Source organism: Cyprinodon variegatus, unplaced genomic scaffold (genome assembly GCF_000732505.1).
Source record: "Cyprinodon variegatus isolate N-32 unplaced genomic scaffold, C_variegatus-1.0 Scaffold869, whole genome shotgun sequence".
Classification (NCBI taxonomy): domain Eukaryota; kingdom Metazoa; phylum Chordata; class Actinopteri; order Cyprinodontiformes; family Cyprinodontidae; genus Cyprinodon; species Cyprinodon variegatus.
Genome location: NW_015151322.1, coordinates 249433 through 271808, shown reverse-complemented (window position 1 = coordinate 271808; position 22376 = coordinate 249433). Strand labels below are relative to the sequence as shown.

Genomic DNA, 22376 nt, shown 5'->3' with positions numbered 1-22376 from the left:
TTGTCTTGACCATGTCTACATGCCTAAATGCACTGAGTTTCCGCCATGTGATTGGCTGGTTTCCATAATTTTAAGGTTGAACGATCCTAAATTTGCTCTGACACATGAGGTTGTATGACCAGCTTCCGCAAAAGGTCTCTACAGTGCCTTAAAAAAGTATTGACACTTTTTTTTACATGTTTTTCAAATGTATTCAAAGAGGGAAAAAAATACAATTTAATAATAAACACTTCTGGTTCAGTCTTGTTGAAACTGAGGGCTTTCAAATCATATATATATTAAACTAAGGACAGTTTTTCATAAAACTGTTCAAAAATATATATTTTTCAAATGTGAGTCACTGATACTAAAGTAAACCTTGATAAAACCGGACATCATGGTTTTTCTGTTGTGACAGCAGTGAAGCTCACCTGCTGCAGCTGCTGGAAGGCCTCCTCTGAGATGCTCCTCTCCTCCTGAACAGGCCTCTCAGGCAGCAGCACCACAGAGGCCCGCTGCAGGCTCAGCTGTCCTTCTGTCAGCCCCGCCTGGGGAGCCGCCGCCTGGGCAGCGAACGGCAGCCCCTGAACGACCGAGGGGCCGTTGACAATAGAGATGGAAGTCAGATCCTGGGGAAGCACCCCTGAACTGTTGATCAAGGTGATGTGGTTCCCAAGAGCAGGACTGTGGACCAGGGTGGCTTGCTGCCCCTGCCCTCCGGCTGTGTAAGCTCCAGCCAGCTGTGCTGGCATCTGGAAGACAGTAGCGGGGGCTGACTGCAGCTGCAACGATCCTGAAAGAACAGTGGCCTGGCGGAGAGCTAGCTGCCCTGTAGGAGTGGTGAAGACTGGGCTGAAGTTCAGCTGTCTTTGGGGAACAGTTAGGATCTGAGAGCCGTCCACAAGCTGCCCAGTGGAGGCAGCCACACTGTGAACAGATGGGCCCTGATGGCTGGGGGTAAGGAGAGGCTGGACCGCTCGGACAGGCTGGGAGATTGTGACGGGACACTGGCCTGGAAGAAGAAACTGGTTCTGACCTTGGAAGAGTCCCTGAGGCTGTAGCACGAAGGAGCCGCCCTGGTTGACCAGCTGCAGGCTGACCGGTTTGGAGAGCTGCTGTGCTGCCTGTGGCTGCGGAGCTACGGTCTTTTGGCCTGGAGCTTGGGAGAGTAACATGTTTGGGGAAGCAGTGGCAGGGACAAATGTGAGACCAGAGGTGGCTTTCTGCCCTGAGGGCTTGGGGCTAATCTGGACCAGTCTGGGCTGAATGCTGATGGGCAGCTTGGGCTGAATAGGGAGTGGGGCACGCTGCAGGACGATGCTTGGTGCTGGTGCTGCTGCAGCTCTGAGAGGCGGGTTGAGGAGAGGGCGGGTGGTGACACTGGGGACAGCCTTGTGGATGATCATGCTGGAACCTTGAGCGGGACTCAGGGAGAAGGAATTGTCCGGAGACGGAGCAGGAAACACGTTTCCAGGCAGGAGTCCCATCAGCTGAGCCGGGGCTGCAGGTTTGAGAGATGGGCAACCAGGTCCAACAGCCAGCAGGGAGGGCTGTGGGGGCTCGACTGCTGCCTGGGTGTCCCTGGGTAACGTTGTAGCAACCGGCAAGGTGACAGATTTGGGGATGAATGGCACAGTCGGTGGAGAGAGGAGAGGAGCGGGGGAGTACAGGGACAAACCATCTCCTGTTTGAGCCAGGCCTGCTTCCAGGGCCATGGTCTGCTCCGTGATCTCAGCCTCCTGCAGACTTTGCTGGAGGATATCACACGCCACCTCCGCCTCCCCCACCCCCTCCGCCTTTGCTTCACATCCAGCCTCCACAGGAGGCTGCACAGCTTCGGAGTCCTCTCCACCCTCTGGAGATGATAAGAGAGCCTCCTCCAGGAAGGACAGATCCACACAGCCAGGCGGGGGCGTGTCTGGGCAGTCCCTGCCGTCTCCCAGCAGCGAGACGGGACTCTGGAGGACGAAACAGTGGGAGAGAGACACAGACAACAGAGGAGGCAGGGTGGTGGGATAAAAGGGTGGGGTGGGGGAATATTGTGTGATTAGCCAGCGTTAACAGGAGGCACAAAATGGAGAGAAAAACAGGATCCTTCTGGGGGTTAGTGCAGGTTGTTGTGACGCTGCTGGCTGTACATCCAGACACTCACCGGGGCATCTGTGAAGAGGGAGGGCTCCCCAGAGGAGGAGTTAATGAGCAGGTCCTCAGTCTGCAGCTGGTGGGAGAAAAAGCAGTCTATTTTAGATCTGGCCACCTTAAGCGAGGGGAAATATGCATTTAATGTTTGATTAGGACCCTCTTTAAATGCTGCCTTTCCTCCTGCAAAAATTTCCCCAAGTCTGATTCCTTATGATCCAAAGAGTATCTCAGATATCAGAGCATCTCACTGGGATAAGTCAAAACAAATCAGTGCGTACTTGCAAAGTGGAAGGACTTAAACTGGTGTGAATTCATATTCAGATTGGGTCGGAGTGTTAGGGGGTGAAAACATTTCCATAAGGATTAGGAGGCTCTATCAAATGTTTTCCCCCTTTATAACAACCTCTTGGTTGGTTAAATTTATAAGACACATTTATGTTAAATATAATAATATAAGCCAACAGCTCTTTAATCTTATTTTATTTGTCTGATGTAATGTTCTGTATTCATTATCAGTTAATGATCTATATAATGTGTTTTTGTCTTTTACTGAACTAAATTAACTCTTCAATAATATTCTGATTCACTGAATGTGACTGTAGTCGACAAAAATATAAAATTTAGTTGATTAAAACTTGACAAAGATAAATATACAGGTGATTCAAATAAAGCAGAAACTACATAAACAAGTGCTGCTAAAGTCAATAAGGAGTTTTTGGTTGAAAGTTTTGGGTTACTGATGTGCATCATCCATCTGACCATCCGTCCTTACATTAATTTATTCATTCATTATTGGGCTGAGATCTTTCTGCGTAGAGTTTGCATGTTCTCCATATGCACATATGGGTTCTCTCTGGGTACTCCAACTTCCCCTTGGTCCAAAACCATGACTTTTAATTTGATTGATCAATCTAAACTTCTCCTAAGGTAAAGTTTGAGTGTGTTTGTACTATTTAGTTGACAGGCCATGAAGTTTAGTCTCAAAACAGTTGTGCCTCCTTGGTGGAGGCAAACTGGACTGAAAATGAGTCTTTTTATGGTTTTATTTCACATATTTCTTTATTCTTTCTTTCACACAGATGTGGAGAGCATCGACTGGCACTACAAACAGGCTCTTCAACCTGAGCTGCAGTTCTCTGCAGCCATGCATCACTGTACACCGCACTTTTCAGATATTTCTCAAATTTTTTAAGAAATCGTTTTAAGCCTGGTGTCATTTTCCTTCCTCAGTCACAATCCTAGAAAGGTTTGAAGGTTGTGAATCACTTCTTACCTCACTGGTCCCATGAAGGAAGTCATTCAGGGCTTGGGGGTCACTACAAGAAGAGCAGAACGACAACAACAAAAAAGGCTGAAATCAATGAGGATATGTGTTGCAAAAACTGTTACTTTGACTAATTTTCAGACACTTGTTAGCATGTTTTGATCCGGTTGTTTTATTCCACACATTAGAAAGTCACAGGCTACCTTGAAAGAGTCTAAATGCAAGCAAACATTAGAGACTCACCACAAAACATCAAGTAGACAAGTCCCATCTTCATCCTCCATGTCAGCTGAGAGAAAGGTGGGGATCTATTAATCCAAGAATTTGAGTTTGATATAATATTTTTAAGCAGAAAACTCACCAAGGAACTCCCAAACATCCACCCACCACCACACCACCAACATTACTGTTTAATCCACCTTACCTGATGATTTTAAACTTTGGACTTGATTTACTAAAGATTTGATTATATAAAAAATCTGCAGGTTTGTTAAAAAGCTGATCTAATAACCAGATGCACACGAAAGTGCATCTAAACATGTGCTGATTATCAGAATGTGCAAAATACTGGGAGGAGGATAAGCAAAGGAATTTACTAGCCCAGTCACTAGGAGCCATGTGCATATTTGGAAAAACTTCTATATTCCACTGCATCAGTGTGTTTCATAACATCTCCACAGCTAGCTTTTCTGATGTGCTGTCTAGTTTTTGTCAGACTGCTAAGTCAAGTGCAAGGTGTTATATCACCTTCCACTTGTTTACTCATACTTTGCAGCTTGCAACATATGTTTTGATGATGGAAATAGTGATTTTCCATAATTACAAATATTCAGGCTCTCTTTACATAGAAGTGTGGAAGTTTTCTCTTAGTGATAAAATGTGTTTTATATTAACTAGTTATCTAGTTAAAATGTTTAGTTAACTAGTTTACAATATACTGAAATGTACTTAATTGACATAAATAGCTTTTCTTTGTTGCTGTTCACAAAGCTGTGGTGCTGAAAAATGCACCACAGCTTTGAAAAGTGACTGCAGCAGCTACTTTTCATCTGGTTTCCCTTTTAGTTATCCTTTAGGGTTGATGATAGAATAAAAATGTTTTCTGCTGTTTTGTGATTATTAGGTTTTAAGTTTAGGTTTTAGTCTCATTCTAAAAAAAAAAAACAACAGAAAATCATGCAGATCAGACACAAAGAAAAATCCATCTACTTATTACTTTTATTTTTTTATTTCCCTTCTAACAGTTTTTTTAATTTGCCTTTTTTGCTGTTGGATTTTTCAGATCAGTTGTTTTCAATGTCAAACAAAGACAACCTGATAAGGTAGAAAAATTGTTTTATATTTTTTAAGAAAAAAGAGAATCTGAAACAACCCTTGGATTAATCTACTAAAAATCAAGTTTTTCTATTTCAACTAACAACACCCAGGACTGATTACTGCCTAACCTGTAGAACCAAGCTAGTGACTTCAAATAGAACCAGTATGACAACATGAAGAAGGCGAAAAGATCCTTAAAAAGGCATTAGATCGATAGTGCCCAAATCTAAGGCGATTACAGAACAAGTGAAAAATAAAGACAAGTATTACTTTTAGTCTGATAACAAAACCACTTTTACTGCCTTTGAAATTCAATAAATCTGTTATCATTCTTATATTCATAGAGAGCATGGAAAAGTGGTAAAACTTCCCTGGAGTTGGCCAGGCGGAAAAATACAACATCTGATCCACATCTCATCCAGGAGGGCCTACAGATAACCAGACCTGCATCTAAAGCACTAAATCCTCACCTGGTTAGGCTAAGGTCAGTGCAACTGATCCAATGTTAACGAGAACAATAACTTCAATATGTGTATTCTCACTAAACAGCAAACTCTAATAAAATTAGCTCACAAGCTGCTGAGTAGGGGAGTGGAAGTGCAATGATAAGGGCTTGTTTGGGTTCTTAGATGGAGGGCCCGCAACCCTTGGGCTTCGGAAAAAAAATTAAATAAAATGTTTCAGAAAATGTCAAATCAGGCGTAGTGATTAGACAGTTTTCAGAGAAAAAATAAAAAAGGTTAATGGGGCTTTATAAAATGGAGCAACACAGTTGCAAGAACAGAAAGTTGCACTTTTCAAAGTTTGTATAATTATAAATCTGAAAAATGTGGCGTGGCAGCTGCCAACCAGAAGCATAAAATTCCCTTCAGATGGCTCTAATTAAAAAAAAAAAAAAAAAAGTCAAATAATCTAGTACAAATCCAGACGTTCTGTGTCAGAGTTCTGTGTTAGAACTCTAAGTGTTAGAGTTAGAAGTGTTAGATTAGAAGAAGAAAATCAAAGATAGAACATATAACAGAGAAGATTTCAGTCTAACATAAAATCAAGAGAAGACGGCACAACTAGATACACACCAACACATGGCTGTCAGATAAGCAGGTACTGTATATCATCTGGGAGTTGAGTTTGGGTGTCTGTTAAAATTATTTCAGGCGAGAGCGTTTTAAGTTGATCATGATGAAAGAGACTAAACTGAATTTACCGGAGTTTTTATGCAAAATGCTAGTTGAGAGGGAAAACTAACAGCACACATTTGCCACTGTAAAACATAGGGATGGCAGCATCATGCAGTGGGGATATTTTCCTTCAGTAAAGAAACTAATTTACAATTTCCCTGTCCTCCAATCCTCATCAACCGGAATCCCATGTCTAATAACAAATATGTTCTCTCAGTGCTACAAAGAGACAGAGAGACTGGTAAGAGTACATAGGAATGTACATGTACTGTAATCCAGCTTTATTTCAGAGCATATCCATGTGATAGAAAGGCCCAATCAAAGTCCAGAATAGGGTTGAAACACTTAATGGGATTAATAATAAATAATCAATTATTAAAATAATTCTCATCTAATTTAATAATCAATTAATCGTCAAATGGAGTAGACAGACCCCACTGAATGTGATTACCAGAAAAAGAAACCTCCTCAGAGTAGTAATTATGCCAAAATTATTAAATAATATCTAATTATTTTGCATTGAAGATGGAAAGGCTTTTCTTACTCTGTGAATTAGAACCCCTTCAGTGAAAAAGTATTATCTTATCAGGGTTTATATTCTGTAGAAAATCTTCTTAAAGGTGCCCCTTTTCTATCCAATTATTAATTGATTAAACAGTAATCAGCGGATTAATCGATTTGAAAAATAATTGTTAGTTGCAGCCCTAAAACAGAATAAATGTCTGTAAAATTGCTTTAAACCACCTCTCACAAAAGCTCTCCCCTTTATTTGCAGGTGGTTTAAAAAGTGTTACACTCACTGGGGCCGAATACATCCGTCACACTTACAGTATCGGAATATGATAGTCTATAACCTCAGATTAATATGTCTATTATAATCACATTACATAGATAGTCAATGTTTATGAAATTATCTTCTATTATACAATTATGCATTACTTTGTGTTTGTGTGTAATTCCAATACCATGCATTTTGTTGTGATTTAACACTATTTCATGAGCTTTATGATGTTTTTTGTTTTTGTATTTAATGTTAATGGACTTTTCTTTACAAAATTAAGATAAAATTGAGCAAACACAAGAAAACTTAAATAAAGGAGTGATGTATAACAGCAGACTAAATCAAGCAGCACACATCCATTATACATTCAAAGCAAAATCTAAATTATTGTTATCTCCTTAAAAACAACACTTCTTTTATAAAAACACAACGCTTATGGTCATGTAAGATACCCATCATCATTTTGAAAGATCCAATATCAGTTATATTTTTTTATCCTTAACCTTATAATCAGATCTATCTTAACTTTGATGTTTAGAAATTTTCTGAAAAAATGCCTCCTAAAAGACTAAACTGAATAGATCCAGGCATTTTTTTTTTATTATGTTGATGTTTTTATGATAACATGTGAGGAAAATCATCAAAAAATATTGTATATGTGAGAAATTAATAGATTTTGATGAGCAAAAACAGCTCTACTTGTCAGATTTGGATTATTATTCCACTGCAGAAACTTAAATAAGTGTATTTTGTCTTGAATTGAGGAGGAAAGTGAGACACTGCCAATGTAATAAGACAATTTACATTTAAAATAAGAAAAAAAAACAATTGCTTTTTCTTATTTCAAGTGCATATTGTCTAATTATTTTATTTTAGGAGTAAATATATTAATTCCTTATTTACCTACTGTAATTAAAGGTAAATACACTTAATTTAAGAGTGTTTTTGCAGTGTGGATGGTTTTAATCTGATTAAAAAAGAAAAGTGGAGCCTGTGTGAGCATACTTTACATGTGAGAGGCCCCATGCAGAGTGGTGCGTTCAGGTGGAGGCTTCATGGGAAGCTGCGGCCGCTCTTCAGCGTCTGCAGGCGGGTTGACACCAGGCCGAGGCGGCGAGATGGAGACCAGACCTTCCTCTGCTGGAGCATCGCTGCGGGAGGGAGGCTGGATATGAGGTCACACCAGGTTACCACAAAACACACCTTCATCTCATGAGAGACACATAACGATCAATATATGATTCATCAGTTTTCTCTCTCTCTGGAGAGCCCGGTCCAGATCTATACCCGCGGCAGCATCATATTTCTAGGTATTGATTGCGCCCGAGGCTGATGGTGAAGGGAAACACCAGATATTGTTGTGGCTTTTAAACAGACGTGAGGGCAGATCAGCTGTAAATAGACGCTCCCCTGCGCCTTGGATGTGACTCTCCTCTCCTCATGGCTACAGGGGAGAATGAGGAGCAGTCTGATCCAGCATTTACTCTCTGGCTTTCTCCCCATCTTCTGCCGATGGCGTTTGTTTACAAGCAGACCACCGCATTAAAACCCCTCTAGGTACCGCAGCGCCCAATGAAATCCAGGCAGAGCGACCGCTTCATCCAAACCTGCAGCGGCAAAGTGCGCGCTGATCCCCGGCTACACGCAGGACCAGGGACCGCCGGCGCGTTTCTAGGTTACATAAGGTGATATGGGTTCATGTTCAATTTAGATCCGAGGCGATCCAGATCCTTTTTTTACCCCTATTTTTTTTTTTCTATCCGAGGCGATCCAGATCCTTTTTTTACCCCTATTTTTTTTTTTCTCTCCACGCCTTCTGTAAATCATATCGCGGTAACAAAAGATGCCTTGTGTTAAATATCTCCTCTCGCAGTGAGCGATTCTCCTTCTCGCTGGAATAAATTCTGCTATTTAAAGAAAGAGAGGATAAAAAAAACAAACCACCCTCACCCCTTTTTTTGTGGTTTATTGTCCTGTCAAGCGGGCCTCTGCGCCATCGATTCTCACTCAGTGGTCTTTTCAGATGCTAAAAGGAGGAGAGGGGGTGGAGGAGGTGGAGGGGGGAGGACAGGGTGGGATGAAGGAGGAGGAGGAGGGGTGTGGTAGGGGGCGCCGGAGTGGGTGTGAGAAAACAGACTGCGATCACAACACAAAGGTAGGATAAGGAGAGAGAGAAAAAAACATGAGAGGAGGAGAGGATCCAGCTTCAGCAGCGCGGCCGCCTCCTGCGCGCATCAGGCGGGCGTACGCGCATCTAATATCCGCGCGCCTCAGCGGTGCGTTCCTTCACTGGAGGATTTGATTGATTTTTTTCCTTAAATAAACTTAGGAAGTAAAAGCTAAATAATATAATAATCTGAAGAAAATGGGAAGAAAACAGAAGGTGGAATCCGGGGAAAAGTTTAATAAGGGCTGATCGATTATTTTAAAGAATAATCTAATGCTTTTGGGTGTTTTTAATTTAGTTTTAAGGCTAGGCTTAAAACGTTCCTTTTTGATAATTTCTTTCCTTTTATTGAGTCGCTCAGCCTATAATTGTGATGCTATAGGCTATTGCTGCTGGAGGGCATAGGGACCACTTTACATCCTTCTATCTCTATTCTTCCATTCTGCATTATTTGTCAGGTCCTTAACTTTATCCTCTCTAGTTTTTATCTTTATAGTATCTTCATCTAGTCTGTTTGGCTGTGACACCATCCTGAGTAGAAATATCAGATTAAATTTTTTGTTTAAAAAAAACAAAGAATAATCAACAATATATCAATGCTTAAAAAATATATGGTATGACCCCTTGAACTTTTTTACATCTTGTCACACTGTAAAAACTGCCCATCTAGCCGAGACACAATCTTAGCTTTCCCTTTGCACAACCCATAAATATTTTTGACGTAGTTTTGAGGTTGCTATACTATGTAAAAGCAGATTTGGTTGGATCATTCGTCTTTTTTTTTAATACTCAAAAAGTGCGCTACAGATGCAGAGATACAGTTGCACTAGGTAAGACTTCTTGTTTGAAGAATATCAGTATATTGATTTAAATAAGTTTCACCAAATGCTATTGTACGGTATTAATTCACTGGCAGATTATTCCACTAATCTTTGAGTTAACTTTGCTCAAAAGAAGATTAACAGTCTCACAGAATCTGTTCTTGCTTAGTATATCAATTAAACTCAAAATTAAATCATAAAGACTTTTAGGATAGATCTAATATGGCCAGACTTAGTTAGATGCATAGTTTTTGAAGCTGCTTTTTAACAACAAAATTCAATTGATCAGATTAGTATTATTAAGAAATAAAATTAAAATGTACATTTAGTTTAATATTGTTTAACATGTAAAAAAAGGAAAAAGTTTCTTTGTAAAATAGATCAAGCTTAGGTGAAAGCATTGAATTCCAAAGATGGGATTTTAACCTCATGGGTCTTTTATAGACGTGTGGGGTGTTGAGATTCCCTACTGAATTAAAACTAAACAAGCATTTCTTTAAATGCCTAAAGGTATGAAAGTATTACATATAATGGAAAAAAGCGACTATTTTAGTGGTTAAAGCTGATTGTAATATTATTACATGTGTGGTTTATTAATTTGGTAAATATGTTCTGTACACTCAACCTCTAGTTTGTGTCATGAGTCGACCCTGGTACCATTTTTGTGGGTTAGAGTTAGAAGATACATATCAACAAACATTTTCCCAGATCCCTGCAATTCCAGGAAGGAAAATCTTTTTTAGCTCCTAACAGGATTTCCTCCCTGCATTTAATTTCCATCAGCTCACATCCCCACAGAATGATCTTGCCATCACCATATGGGAGGTTTTTTCCTGACAATGAGTATTGCAATATAGACCTAAAGTTAGATCTTTTTATCTGAAAGGGTAATTCTTCCACATCCCTGGCATGTCCACAGCATGGCTTATGAAAAAGCAGAGCTGAGCTTTTTTTTTTTAGTTCCTACAGGCCAGATCTGTTGAATGAATGACATATAGTCTTCTTGAGGATCTGTAAAGCTCCTCCATGACTGCTGTTTTTTTTCAGTTATCTCATCTTCCTTTTATAATTGATTTATTAGACATTTTACCAGGTGTTTAAATATTGTTATAGTGCATAATTCTGCTACAAACTCTATCCCTGATCCACTGTGGTATTTTACCTCTATGCTGCCTTTCATTAAAGTACTCAAACCTTTACGGCCTTCACTGAACATCTGTATCTGATTTTCTATTAGATTGCATCCCTAGATTAGACTTTTAGTTGGTTGCTGTAGCAGAGAAAAGATGAAAAAACAGAAAACACTAAAGGGAAGAAAACAAAAAAAAAAAAAAACAGGAATGTAGGACTTTGAATCTATGTCCGGAAATTAAAGGACAATTTTATTATGGCTTAAACACATACATATGAATGACTAAATGGAAAAAGCATAGCGAACATAGTGTTATTTCACATAATCTTTATTATAAGTCAAACAAAATCGTATAAAATATGCTGCTCAAATGAAAACACCAAAACTGCAACTTTAAAACATGCCACCCTCCCGCCGTGCCCCGCATCTTCTCAGGAGCTTCACTTGGCCGCCTGCTGGGCTTGACGACGAAGCAGCACGTAGATCTTCTCTTTGATCCAGTCCTTGTTGTAAGGCTGGTATGTCTGTGTGTCGGCACGATACCTGAGGCAGAACAGATTATTGATTTTAGGACATTCCATACTTTTAAAATTTACCAAATCAAAGGGGTTATTCTTGTGACCCTTCCTGGATTTTCAGATCAGAACACAAAGATAAACAGCTTTGCCTGAAGGCACTCAAACAGAGACTCTCAAATACATGGAGTAAATGTTTTTCCAACCAAAAAAAAAAAAGAACAAAAAAAAACGTTTTGGGAATTGAAATCTGAAAAACATTTTATAAACAAAAGGTTTTGAGAGTACCTTTGCGGTTTTCTCTGATTTTATTTAAAAAAATGTTAATTGTTTTTTATGTTATCTTTTAAATATTTTTTTATTATTGATATTATAATTTCCACTTTTTATTATTAATATTATTATTATTTTACAGATTTTACATGATCTTGATTCAATCTTCTCTTTTCAGGATGGAGTTTTACGTATTGCATTCTTTTCAAATTATGACTTACAGCTCAATTTCTTCACCCCTGGGGGCTGGCTTTCCTCTGGAGTGAGGAACAAAGAAGAAGAGCTTTTCTCTTTTCTTTCCTCGTAATTAGGAGATAAGATCTCCTAATTACGAGATACTGATCTCACTATTATGAGATTTTATCTCCTTATTACAGGTTAGATGTCATAACTATGATCTCGTAATTATGATGAAGTTGTCAGATTTTTTTTTTCCTTTGGCGAATGCAATACGCTTCCATAGACTTGATCCTCAATGTGATCAAAATTAGATCTGAGGGGCTCCTATTCATTCTGGCTGCAGCTGTCTGAAATGTGGTCTGACCCAAGATGGCTGCTTTCAAGACGCGTCAACCTCGCTGCTGACAGCTCTTCTTCTAATGCTACGTTCAGACCGTCTGCTGCAGAAGCAGCTAGTCTAAAATCAAAGTCAATGGTTGACATCAAGGCGCAGCAAAAGGTCCTGCAGCGTTTTCTGAGCATCGAAAGCAGCAGCTGCTGGAGTTGGAAAAATGTAAACTTTGCTGCTCGATGCGCCACATCGACCAATCAGAAAAGCTGATCTGGGAACTGGCAGGGGGACAGACACAGCACTGCAGATGTAGATCGATATAATCACTCCTCTGAAACAGTTTATTAATGTCTGAATTAACTTAAAATGACAAAACCTGTGGGCAAAATATGTTCGGCTTTATTATTCTGATGCCTGCAGTTTGGATTCCGTACGTAAAAAAAAACCTTCTAGCCGCCGCAAACAGTAATGGAAAACCACAGAGGCAACTAGGCCAGAGGCTACAGCTGAACAGGTTTTCCAGAGACAGAGCACCATCAGTGTACAGCGTCTAAACGGCTCCGACAGCGAAATAATATTTCATGGCAGGATTGTAATCTTGATGAACTGATTGCATAGATTAAGTTTTCAGGTGGACTTTCTCACTTAAAAACATATCAAAACCTCTCTGCCATTGAACACAGGGGCAGCAGAAGCATTTGGACACACTTTACTGAACATCTGACCTTAATGTGAACAAGCATCAAAAATGAAGCAGCAGCAGCTTTTTGCTTCTCCCAGGCCTTGCGGTCTGAACGTAGCATTCATTAAAATAAGCCAAGCGACTCTCAATTTCATCCGCCATTGTTACATCCGTAGTAAGGATAGGTTAGCTCCGCCCAACACGCATCAGACCCACTTTTCAGCTGTGCAGCCAGAGCAGCAAAGATGCTTCAGCTGCGCATCAGAACTGAATTTATACAAGCATAAAAAATGAGGCAGCACGCGCTTTTTTGCTGCTTCTGCTGCGTGTGGTCTGAACGTAGTATAGTGAGGCATCTATGTATATAATGACTATGGTTACGACTGCCATAGAAACCCATTCTATGAAGCCTGAATGCACGGTTCTTGAGAAAATCTGATGGTGCTTGGTTTTCCTTTGGAACACATTATTTCAGTCAGCTCCAATACAGCCAATTCTGGTGCTTTTATAATACCTCACCTGCTGTGTTCCTTGGTTTTCATCAAGGCACTTTCTTTACTAATGTTCTCTAAGAAACCTTTGAGGCCTCCACAGAACAGCTGGATTTATGTAAATCTGATTTTTGTTTGCAAAACAATAGACAAACCATGCATCGTTCAATTTCCAAGCACACACTACTTTGTGTCAAAACATCACATTTAAGTCAGAGGTATTTACATTATGTTTGTGGCTTTGAAGAGAACATATAGTGAAGTTCAAGGGGAGTGAAGTTTTTTTTTTGTAAATCAATTGTCAAAGTGTTAAGATAAAAACGAATGATAATTAAGGCAATAACAAATTAAAAAGCATCGTCATTGTGGATTTTCTGTAGCTGAACTTACACCAAACAGCTGAGGTCAGCAAGGTCGTCGATGAAGTCAAACAGCTGGCTGATGTCATACGTTATTGATGGACTGTTGGGGTTCATTCTCTTTAAATGTTCTTCATACATCTTACAAACCCCTAAAGGAAACAAAAATACTCTGGATTAGACGGCTGAAGCAATACTTTCTGAATGAAGATTTGCCTTATTAGTGTTTTGATCCCAGATTCTGACAGAATGAGTAAAAACGTAGGGATGGACCAAAAACCACATCAATCCATGATGGCCGTCATTTTTCAACCATCTGCTTTTGCTCATTAGTACTGGTGTTCAGGAAGGAGAACTCAGACGTTTGAGCATGAAGGTCATGCTATAATTTTATTCCACAGTATCCTTAATCAGTTTTAAGCCCAGACTTGTACTAGGCCACAGAAAAACATAGTTTGTTTTCACCCATTTATAAGCCGTAGCTCTGATCCCTTTTGAGCATCCGGTCTTGGCTTCTAATCGCAGTTTTCATGTTTCAGGCAAAACTTATGGGAATTCTACACACCTGAGCAACACATGGATTAGACCATTCAATATAGCCAGGGTGTCACAGATCAGGGATGAATGCATCACTAAACAACTGGAAAGCAGGTGGGTTTCCAGATGAGATGATTTCTCTGGACAATCCAAACCGGCTAGTAAGCCAGTCATCATCATCATCATCATCATATGGCAGGATCTCAGAGGAAACCCTCCCTCTGAATTCCTCCATTAACACCAAGGCTGCCATCGTACAACAACTACATATACTTTTATAGAGCTGTTTAAGAACATGTCTGATTGTTTACATCTCTTCCTCTTTATTAATCAACACACCTGAGTTATTAAAAGATATTATTTTCCTTAGTAAAAAGTGTCCCTTTTTCTCATTATGCTTCTTCTTCATACAAGTTTTAAACTAAACGTTTAAAAATCAGGACATGTTTTCATTGGAAATGATATTGCAGATTGACATAATAGCATCATGACAACCCTACTTTATAAACAGGATTTTGACAAATCTTTATACTTTTTTATATGAACTCAGATTATCTTTGATGTCCCAATTAGTTTGGTTGTCCAGTTACAGCTTCATTTCTGGAACGATACCAAGATTACTATGAATCAAATAATTTTATTAATAATTTTGAACTGTAGAATTTCAGAAAAGGCTTGATCATGTGATATTACAAAAAGAGAGAACCATAGTCAACAACAAAAGGTATGAGAACACCTGACTATTGTCTGTTCTATCAGCATAACAATATTGGAGATTTTAGATGCCGGCCGAGATAATCAGATATTAGTTTTCTGGCTAATATCTGATATTAATATAGGATTAGAACACCCCTAATTACAAGTCTGATTATCTGAAACATTTAAGTGAAAAAAACAAACAAAAAAAAAGTCAGAAGAAATCTGTAAGAAGATGGTTGTAGGGGCTTATCCTGACCAGCTCACCTTCCATACATTCGTTGACTGATTCGTAATCGGCGTATGTCCGACCCTCTGGCCTCTTTGTGGGCTGAACCAGCAGGATGGTGTGAGACTGAAAAAAAAAAAGTTATATGTGAATAAACCTGTCTAACTTTTTAGTTGCAGCCGTTGATAATCACTACTGTTTTTTTAGAGTTATAAGCATGTTTTAGAGTATCTCTACTCTGGTTATTGATTAATAGATTGCTAAATTAGTTGGGGATTATTTCAATAATCCATTAATAAGATTAATTATTTCAGCCCTAAATACAATCACCTGAAATTTCTCCTTTAAACAAGACCAGATATAAACAAGTTCAAGTTTTTGCAAACTTACACAAGTACTGTAAACTACCAACTGAATTAGTCAAATTAAGTATTTTAAATCTGATTAAGAATTACATTTAATTCCTATACTTTAAAAAAATATGACTGATCACATAAACTTTGGGTTGTAAGGGGGAATAAAACACAATTATATATCAAAGGGGCAACATTATTTAACATTACGTGGTTATTAATATTTTAATTCAAGCAATCTAAATTATTTTTTGTTTTACTTCTAGATTTTCACATTTCAAATGAAAATCTACAGTCTTTTCTGTCGGAGGAAATGCTACTCAAATGTTTAAAATTTGCCAAGTCTAAAACAACAGATAATCATCAAATTATGTTGTTAGAGATTAGTTTGCGCTAAAAAGGAAGAAGAAATGTTGGTGATATTTCTATTTGCACCAATTAAATGTGCTGCAAAAACGTCATGCTAACATTAGCTACTGAATCTACCGGACGTTGTTTTAAAAAGACCATCAATTTGACGCAACGCCCATCCTTTAAACCTCGAAGAAAAGTATAATCCGCGATCTTAATTATACACCAGATGCTAAAACATACCATAGTTTTGTTGGATTTCGTCGATTTTAGGGATAGTTGTTGCGTTAAAGCGAGCTGCCCTCTATCACCGGAAGAAGAATGACGTACCGGAAATGAGAGAATTTAGTGGAGCTCCAGTGGGTGGCGGAAACAGCTCCACGGGTGGACGGAAATGAGAGGAAAGCAAAATCTGAGAAAAACGAAGTTAATAATAATAATAATAATAATAATAATAATAATAATAATAATAATAATAATAATAATTAAAATAAATAAATATGAAAAGAAAAGAAAAAAGAAAAAAATATGAAAAAAACTTAGTAAAGTGAAATATAAATAAATAAATATATATAAATAAGAAAATCTGAAAAAAACTTGAAAAGATGGATCCACGGAAAATGTACTTTCATAACATATTTCATAATACTCTGTTTTAACCTTTTTTTTAGGCATTTTAAGAAAAAACATACAAGAATAAAGTTGTAATAATATAATGTTACGACTTTATACTCGTAATAAAAAAAAAAAAAAAAATCTCTAGCCTGGCCCTAATACATCTTATTTTTACTCAAATAAAAATAAGGAGCAGACAATTACGCAGCGCTACTAAAGCGCTGAGTAATTATCTGATATTATCTGATATATAATGGGTAGGAAATCATCCAATCAAACAGATGTTTAGTGTGAGTATCTTACAGACTAAAATAAAAACAAACTATAAATAAATAATAAGATTAAGACTTAGCAAATTTATGCAGAAAAACACTTTTCCAAATCCATTATTTTTTAACATAAAACTTATGAAACCAACAGTGGTTTCCCTGTTGGTTATTTATTTGTGGTAGGGAAGAATATCAGCTCCTCCAAACCTGAGGTCACGGTTCACAGACAGAAAAAGGTGACTTTTCCCCTTCAGGCTGGAGAAGAGTTCCCGCCTCAAGTGGAGGAATTTTAATATCTTGAGGTCCTGTTCACAAATCAGGGAAGATTGGAATGTGAGATTGATAGGTAGTTTGGTGTGCTTGCCCCTATAATGTGGTCGCTGCATCAATCTGTTGTGGTGAAAAGAGAGCTGGGCAAAAAAGGTCATCTCCACAACCTGGTCCCAGACAAGTGGGAAAACCACAATTTTGAGTACTTAAGTAAATCTGACTAGATGTAACCAGTTACTTCCCATGTTTTACCTTCAATCACCTTCCTGAGCTATCTCTATAGTTATGCTGCTATTGGCTTAGATTTCTGGAGGACCTGTAAGGAGGACCTATTTCATGAATCTGCTTAATTCTATCTCTATTCTCCAGTCTGCAGAATCTGTTCAATCTCTAACATTCTGCTCTCTCTGCTTTTTCTCATAGTAGCTTTGGCTCACCTCTTCCTCTTTGGCTGTGACACTATCCTGGAAAGAAATATCAGCTGTGCTGTTGCCATCAACACCCTTGTTTATAGATGTTGTAGATCGGACTGTTTTCCAGTGTAGTCCTGGTTCTCCGACTGTGACTGGCTGGATGTTCTCTCTTCATCCTCTGACATGGGAGCTGGCTCGGAGCTCGTCTGCCTTTCTGTGTGTTTCCTGTTACAGCTGCTTTTGGTATGTCTGCTTTTGTCTTCTTGAACCCAAGCCGGCCTCGGCAGATGGCCGCTCACACTGAGCCTGGTTCTGCTGGAGGTTTCTTCCTGTTAAACGGGAGTTTTTCCTCTCCACTGTCGCTACAAGCATGCTTAGTGTGAGGGATTGCATTTGAGTCAATGAGTCAATGCAATCCTTAGGTAGAAAACTTTGAATCAATCTGACTGTTTGATCTGGTAAACTGTAAAGTGCCTTGAGATGACATGTGTTGTGAATTGGTGCTATATTAATAAACTGAATTGAATGGATTATTGGTTTTTCACCAATTTTCACATCTGATGCACCATTATGAATAGCTTTGTCTTATAATATCATCTGTGCATCTTACACGTACAAATGTTTTTTTTTTCTTTGTTGATTACATGCCTTACGATTTTGTATAAATGCTCAATATTTTGATAAAAAAGAAAAAAAATTACTAACAGTCAATGCTTCCGCCTAAAAGTGGAGCTGCTTCCGCCTAAAAGTGGAGCTACTTCCGCCTATCAGTGGAGCTACTTCCGGTTAGCACCGGAGCTCCGCCACTTTCTCGCGACAGGACTAGACAGGAGCTGAATCGACTTGAACAGGAAGCCGTCGGAGATTCTGTGAGGAAACGCAGGAACAACAAAGAGGAGGAGGAGTGGGTGCCCGGTTTTTAAACCTGCTTTAATAGAATTTTGGGGGAAAGTACACTGCCTTTGTTGTCGGTAAGCACTGTTCCTCACGGAGTATTTCAAAAAGCCGTATAAAATCTGACCTGTGGGGGTTACCTAGTGTTAGCCGGTTAGCTCCGCTGTGCCGTTAAAATAAAACTGGCTAACATTAACTAGCCGTTGTAGCCTTTTCCTTAATAATAGCATACCCATAGCATTAACACAGCATTACACTGAACGCTAGCTAATGTCGCTCAGTTTGACATGAACCGTTGGTAGGAACCCGTTATTTTTCGTAGCTGCTCAGCAAATATTAATTTGGTGTGTTTTTTGGGGGATTATAAAGCAGCACTCTTGCAATTAATGGAAATCGTGCAATTTTTAATATCCTAATGTGTTAATCTTCTAAAGAGTTTAATGAGGAGTTGTAGACGAACATGTAGATGCTTAAAAATGTTGTAGTAAATATATATTAAAACAGAAAATGGAAATATCTTGGATCACATAATCATCATAAGTCCTTTTAATTCTAACCTGTAATGTATAAATGTTTGGTCAGTTGTTTTCGTACATAATAATTTGTCAAATAATTATTAGTACCTCTAAAAATCCCATTAGAGTAAATGTTATTTAAGCTTTCTCCTTTGTTGCTTGAAATTCATTGATTATATAGATAGGATTATAGGATGTGGCAAAACCTCATCTGTCCACCACTTATAATGAACAGAGGATATCTATGTGAACTTATTTTTTGTAAAGAAACCAGATGAAAACTCTTTCTTCTCAAACTGAACAGCAAAACTCTACTTTGATTGAACTGTGTGCTTCGGTTAGATGAGAGGCTTATGGAGCTTTGGAAAATCAATGGATAGAAAATTATCTAATGCTCACTGTCAAGGTTGATGGGGGATGTTTGCTACCTTAGAGCTAATTTTTTTCTCTTTCACGCATCCCAAATTAAACACCAATCTGGTGAGCGCTGTGAAGAAAATGGGTTGTTTAGCAGTTTTATGATCTAATCTATAGATTACCTGTCATCTGAAGAGAACATAAGGGGCATCAAAGACTTTGGAGTATCTACAGCCAGGGTCTGCAACCTGCATCTCTGCAGCCACAAGTGACTCTTTGAACCAACAATAACTGCCTCTAAAAGTGGCAAAACATTTTAATAAGCCAACAATTTTTTTTAACAATGATATAACATTCGCCTGTGTTTGAATGTTCAGCAGTTTTTCGAAGGATTTCTGGATTTAATTTCTCTAAAAGAACTACAATAAAATAACCAATAATGTTTAAAAAAATATTCATTGCTATTAACATCCTATAAAAGAAAATCCATGGGTTTTATTTTTGTCCTCATTTTAAAACCAAAAAAATGCATAAATGGCAACAGACCTCCTATCACAGATATTTAAAGGGGTCATAGAACGCAAAACCAAATTTACATTGCCATAGATGAAGACGTCAATTCGGGGATGTTGCCGTACATGGTTCTGGCCTGTACTTTTGTTACACCCCAAAATTTGGGTTGCACTAGTCGACCAAAATCCCGTAAGATTTTGAAATTCCCACTTGACATTTTTTTTTTGGGGGGGGTATGAAAAGTAGGACACGTCTGGGGAAAAAGAGCACGTCTGGTCACCCTACCATATCAACAATTTCGATGTTTCAGTGAGTGAAGGCTTGTTGCTATGATGTGTCTTAGCTCAGCCGCTTCGCTCGTTGTAAACCAACCAATCATCGCACAACTCATCTAAATATTTATGAGCATACCATAAAAGGAAGAAAATTTGTCGTTTCATTCTAGGGCTTTTAATCAGGCTTGCATTAGGGCGCATAAAACAGCAAATATGCCATTTTCAGCCCAACCAATGTTACACACCCTATTCAGAGACCTGAAGGACCATCGCCAAATACCCTATAGAATTATTCTATGACCCCTTTAACTAAGACAACAAGATGTGTTTTATAAAAGGGTCATGTACATTTTTGGCTTTTATTTGGCTGGACTAGGGGAGAAATAGGTCTTTGGATCTTAAAGATTGCAGACCCTAAACTTGAAAGAATCCACTAAAAGCGATTGTCAAATGTACATCTTGTCGTTTGCCTAACCTTGTGATGTTATACAAGACAAATAGGTGCTCCATGCCATCTATGTTCTGACAAAAAGATCTGCCTGTTATAGTTCCTAGTGTCTGTACATCTCATTGTTACCATCCGTGATATTAATAAAGCTTTATAAAGCTTTATTAATATCACTAAATGTTTTTGAATCATTTAAAGTACCTCTTATTGTGGCAAGGCAATGAAGCATGTTGATAATTATAATGCAATAAAAATATAATAGCATAAAACAGCATTCAATTAATTTTCCTAAAGAATGGAGAAAGGTAATTCAAAGGAAAATTTCAAAACCGTAACTATAAAAGGAAAATAAAATGGATTCTGTAATGAATCAACCATTTTTTCTTTAGTTTTAGTCATGATTGCTGCTATACTATATATAAATTTAGTTTCAATATTCATAATATCGTGTTTCCTTCTAATATGCAGCCATGTGAAGAGTCTTTATTTCTTTTGTGTAATTGGTCTAAAAAATGTTGAAGGAAGTCTTTGTCACGTCCTGTTCACACCTCTGAACTTGTTACAACATGAAAACCCTTTTTTGGAGTTTATGTAAGAACGTACTCTGGAACAGATAAAGCTACTTATGTTTTTGATTGTTTTTTTATTTTATTTATTTTTTTACAATAATTAATATTATTACATGAGCCTTTGAATGTCGCAGTAAAGTATTTCCTATTTTTCTTTTTTTTTTCCACTGAAATCCAAGTGGATGAAGACATATTTCAATGGTCAACATTATTTATGTTTTTCATGAATAACCTGAACATGAAAAGAGTTTATGACATGTAGAGGCCTATAATGATTAACACCCGTGGGAAAACATATAAAAAGCCTTACAGTAAATTCATCATAGATTACATAAGCTGCCAAACAGCCCTGCTGGAGTCCATAGGAATATTTGTCTCATAACACATGGTCTCCTTTATCCTTGCAGTCTGTGATTCAACGTTTATTACTGAAATGTTTTTTGTTTTTTTAATACAGATTTTCTAATGCCGTGTTTCTTCTTCTTTTGCATCAAGGTGAAAGAGGTTTGTTTGCATGTGAGGGGGAAGTGATTGCTGAGCCGACATGGCGAACACCACAGAGGATGTTGAAAACAATACGGTCAGTATGAAGCCAACATGTCTGTGTCCGTTTGTTGGGTAATGATCGTTCTGGAGTTTTGGTTAAAAGAGAATAACCATTTCTTACATCAAGGCATGGGCCAGTTTGATTTCATCATAGTGGAAAAATTCATTTAAAATTAGAGACGTTTTCTGTTATTTGGCAATTTTGGATTATTGTCAGTATAAATTATGAACTTTTCTGAGTTTATTAGGCTTGATATACAGTGCTGTTTAAAACTATTCATTGAACTCCTTTATTAAAGTTTTTTCATTTCACAACTAATTTTTTTGTGTGTAGGGGGGGTGTATTAACCAATAAAAAATTGAGCAAAAAATGCCATATTTACAATAATTGAATATGAATAGAATGGTGTTTTGTTTTATTTTAGTCCCATTCAAGCACATGAAAGGGTTTTAATACGAAAGTTCTGGATGTAAAATACCCCATTTCCTCTGCTGACTTGAAAACATACTCTGACTGTATTCGCCCGTATTTAGCTCCAATAATCACGTCAAGTGACTAGCAATGATTCTGGTGGCTTTTTGTGTCGATTGAGACTTTGGTGACAAGTAAACATCACCACTCGGGCTGAGTTTACTGTCCTCCGCAAGTGAATTTCTGAGCCCTCCCATTTGTGATGGCTAGTCAATCAGCTTCCCTGTGCAGCAACTCTGAGGGAAAACAATGGCTTGTCTCTTCTCATAAAATGAGTCATGCTACATGAGTAAAACATCCACCGATTCCACCCTAGATAACAAAGTGGGATGTAAAGATAATGTAAACTTAATCGTTAAGTTTTTTTTTTTTCTGACACTGTTGCACTTTGATCTTCACGTTGATTCACATACAGCCTCTCACCCGATCCTATATAGGTTAC

At 38.2% G+C, this 22376-nt stretch overlaps 3 protein-coding genes across 8 annotated transcripts in view; 1 reads left to right on the top strand and 2 right to left on the bottom strand.

Annotated features, from left to right (window-relative positions):
* Positions 1–8727, bottom strand: part of LOC107099426 (glioma tumor suppressor candidate region gene 1 protein-like) — a 21181-nt gene extending 12454 nt beyond the window's left edge. For 2 of the 5 annotated variants that reach the window (XM_015397518.1, XM_015397521.1), the window contains exons 1-6: positions 8612–8683; positions 7672–7826; positions 3629–3674; positions 3395–3437; positions 2132–2197; positions 411–1937 (exon numbers count right to left, since the gene is read on the bottom strand). In XM_015397518.1, the coding sequence (XP_015253004.1) occupies positions 411–1937; positions 2132–2197; positions 3395–3437; positions 3629–3674; positions 7672–7687 (1698 nt within the window). In that variant the 5' untranslated portion in view covers positions 7688–7826; positions 8612–8683. Of the gene's footprint in view, positions 1–410; positions 1938–2131; positions 2198–3394; positions 3438–3628; positions 3675–7666; positions 8396–8611 lie in introns of those variants that run through there. The other 3 variants (XM_015397520.1, XM_015397522.1, XM_015397519.1) reach the window with 3 other exon arrangements.
* A 2299-nt stretch (positions 8728–11026) lies between these two features.
* erh (enhancer of rudimentary homolog (Drosophila)) lies at positions 11027–16118 on the bottom strand. Its single transcript, XM_015397517.1, has 4 exons — positions 16022–16118; positions 15113–15200; positions 13644–13764; positions 11027–11324 (listed from the first exon to the last, which is right to left on the bottom strand). The coding sequence occupies exons 1-4, from the start codon at positions 16022–16024 to the stop codon at positions 11222–11224; spliced, it is 315 nt and encodes a 104-aa protein (XP_015253003.1). The 5' UTR covers positions 16025–16118; the 3' UTR covers positions 11027–11221.
* Positions 16119–18160: 2042 nt separating this feature from the next.
* Positions 18161–22376, top strand: part of LOC107099431 (presenilin-1-like) — a 19955-nt gene continuing 15739 nt past the window's right edge. For both annotated transcript variants that reach the window (XM_015397534.1, XM_015397533.1), the window contains exons 1-2: positions 18161–18316; positions 21412–21496. In XM_015397534.1, the coding sequence (XP_015253020.1) occupies positions 21461–21496 (36 nt within the window). In that variant the 5' untranslated portion in view covers positions 18161–18316; positions 21412–21460. The remainder of the gene's footprint in view (positions 18317–21411; positions 21497–22376) is intronic.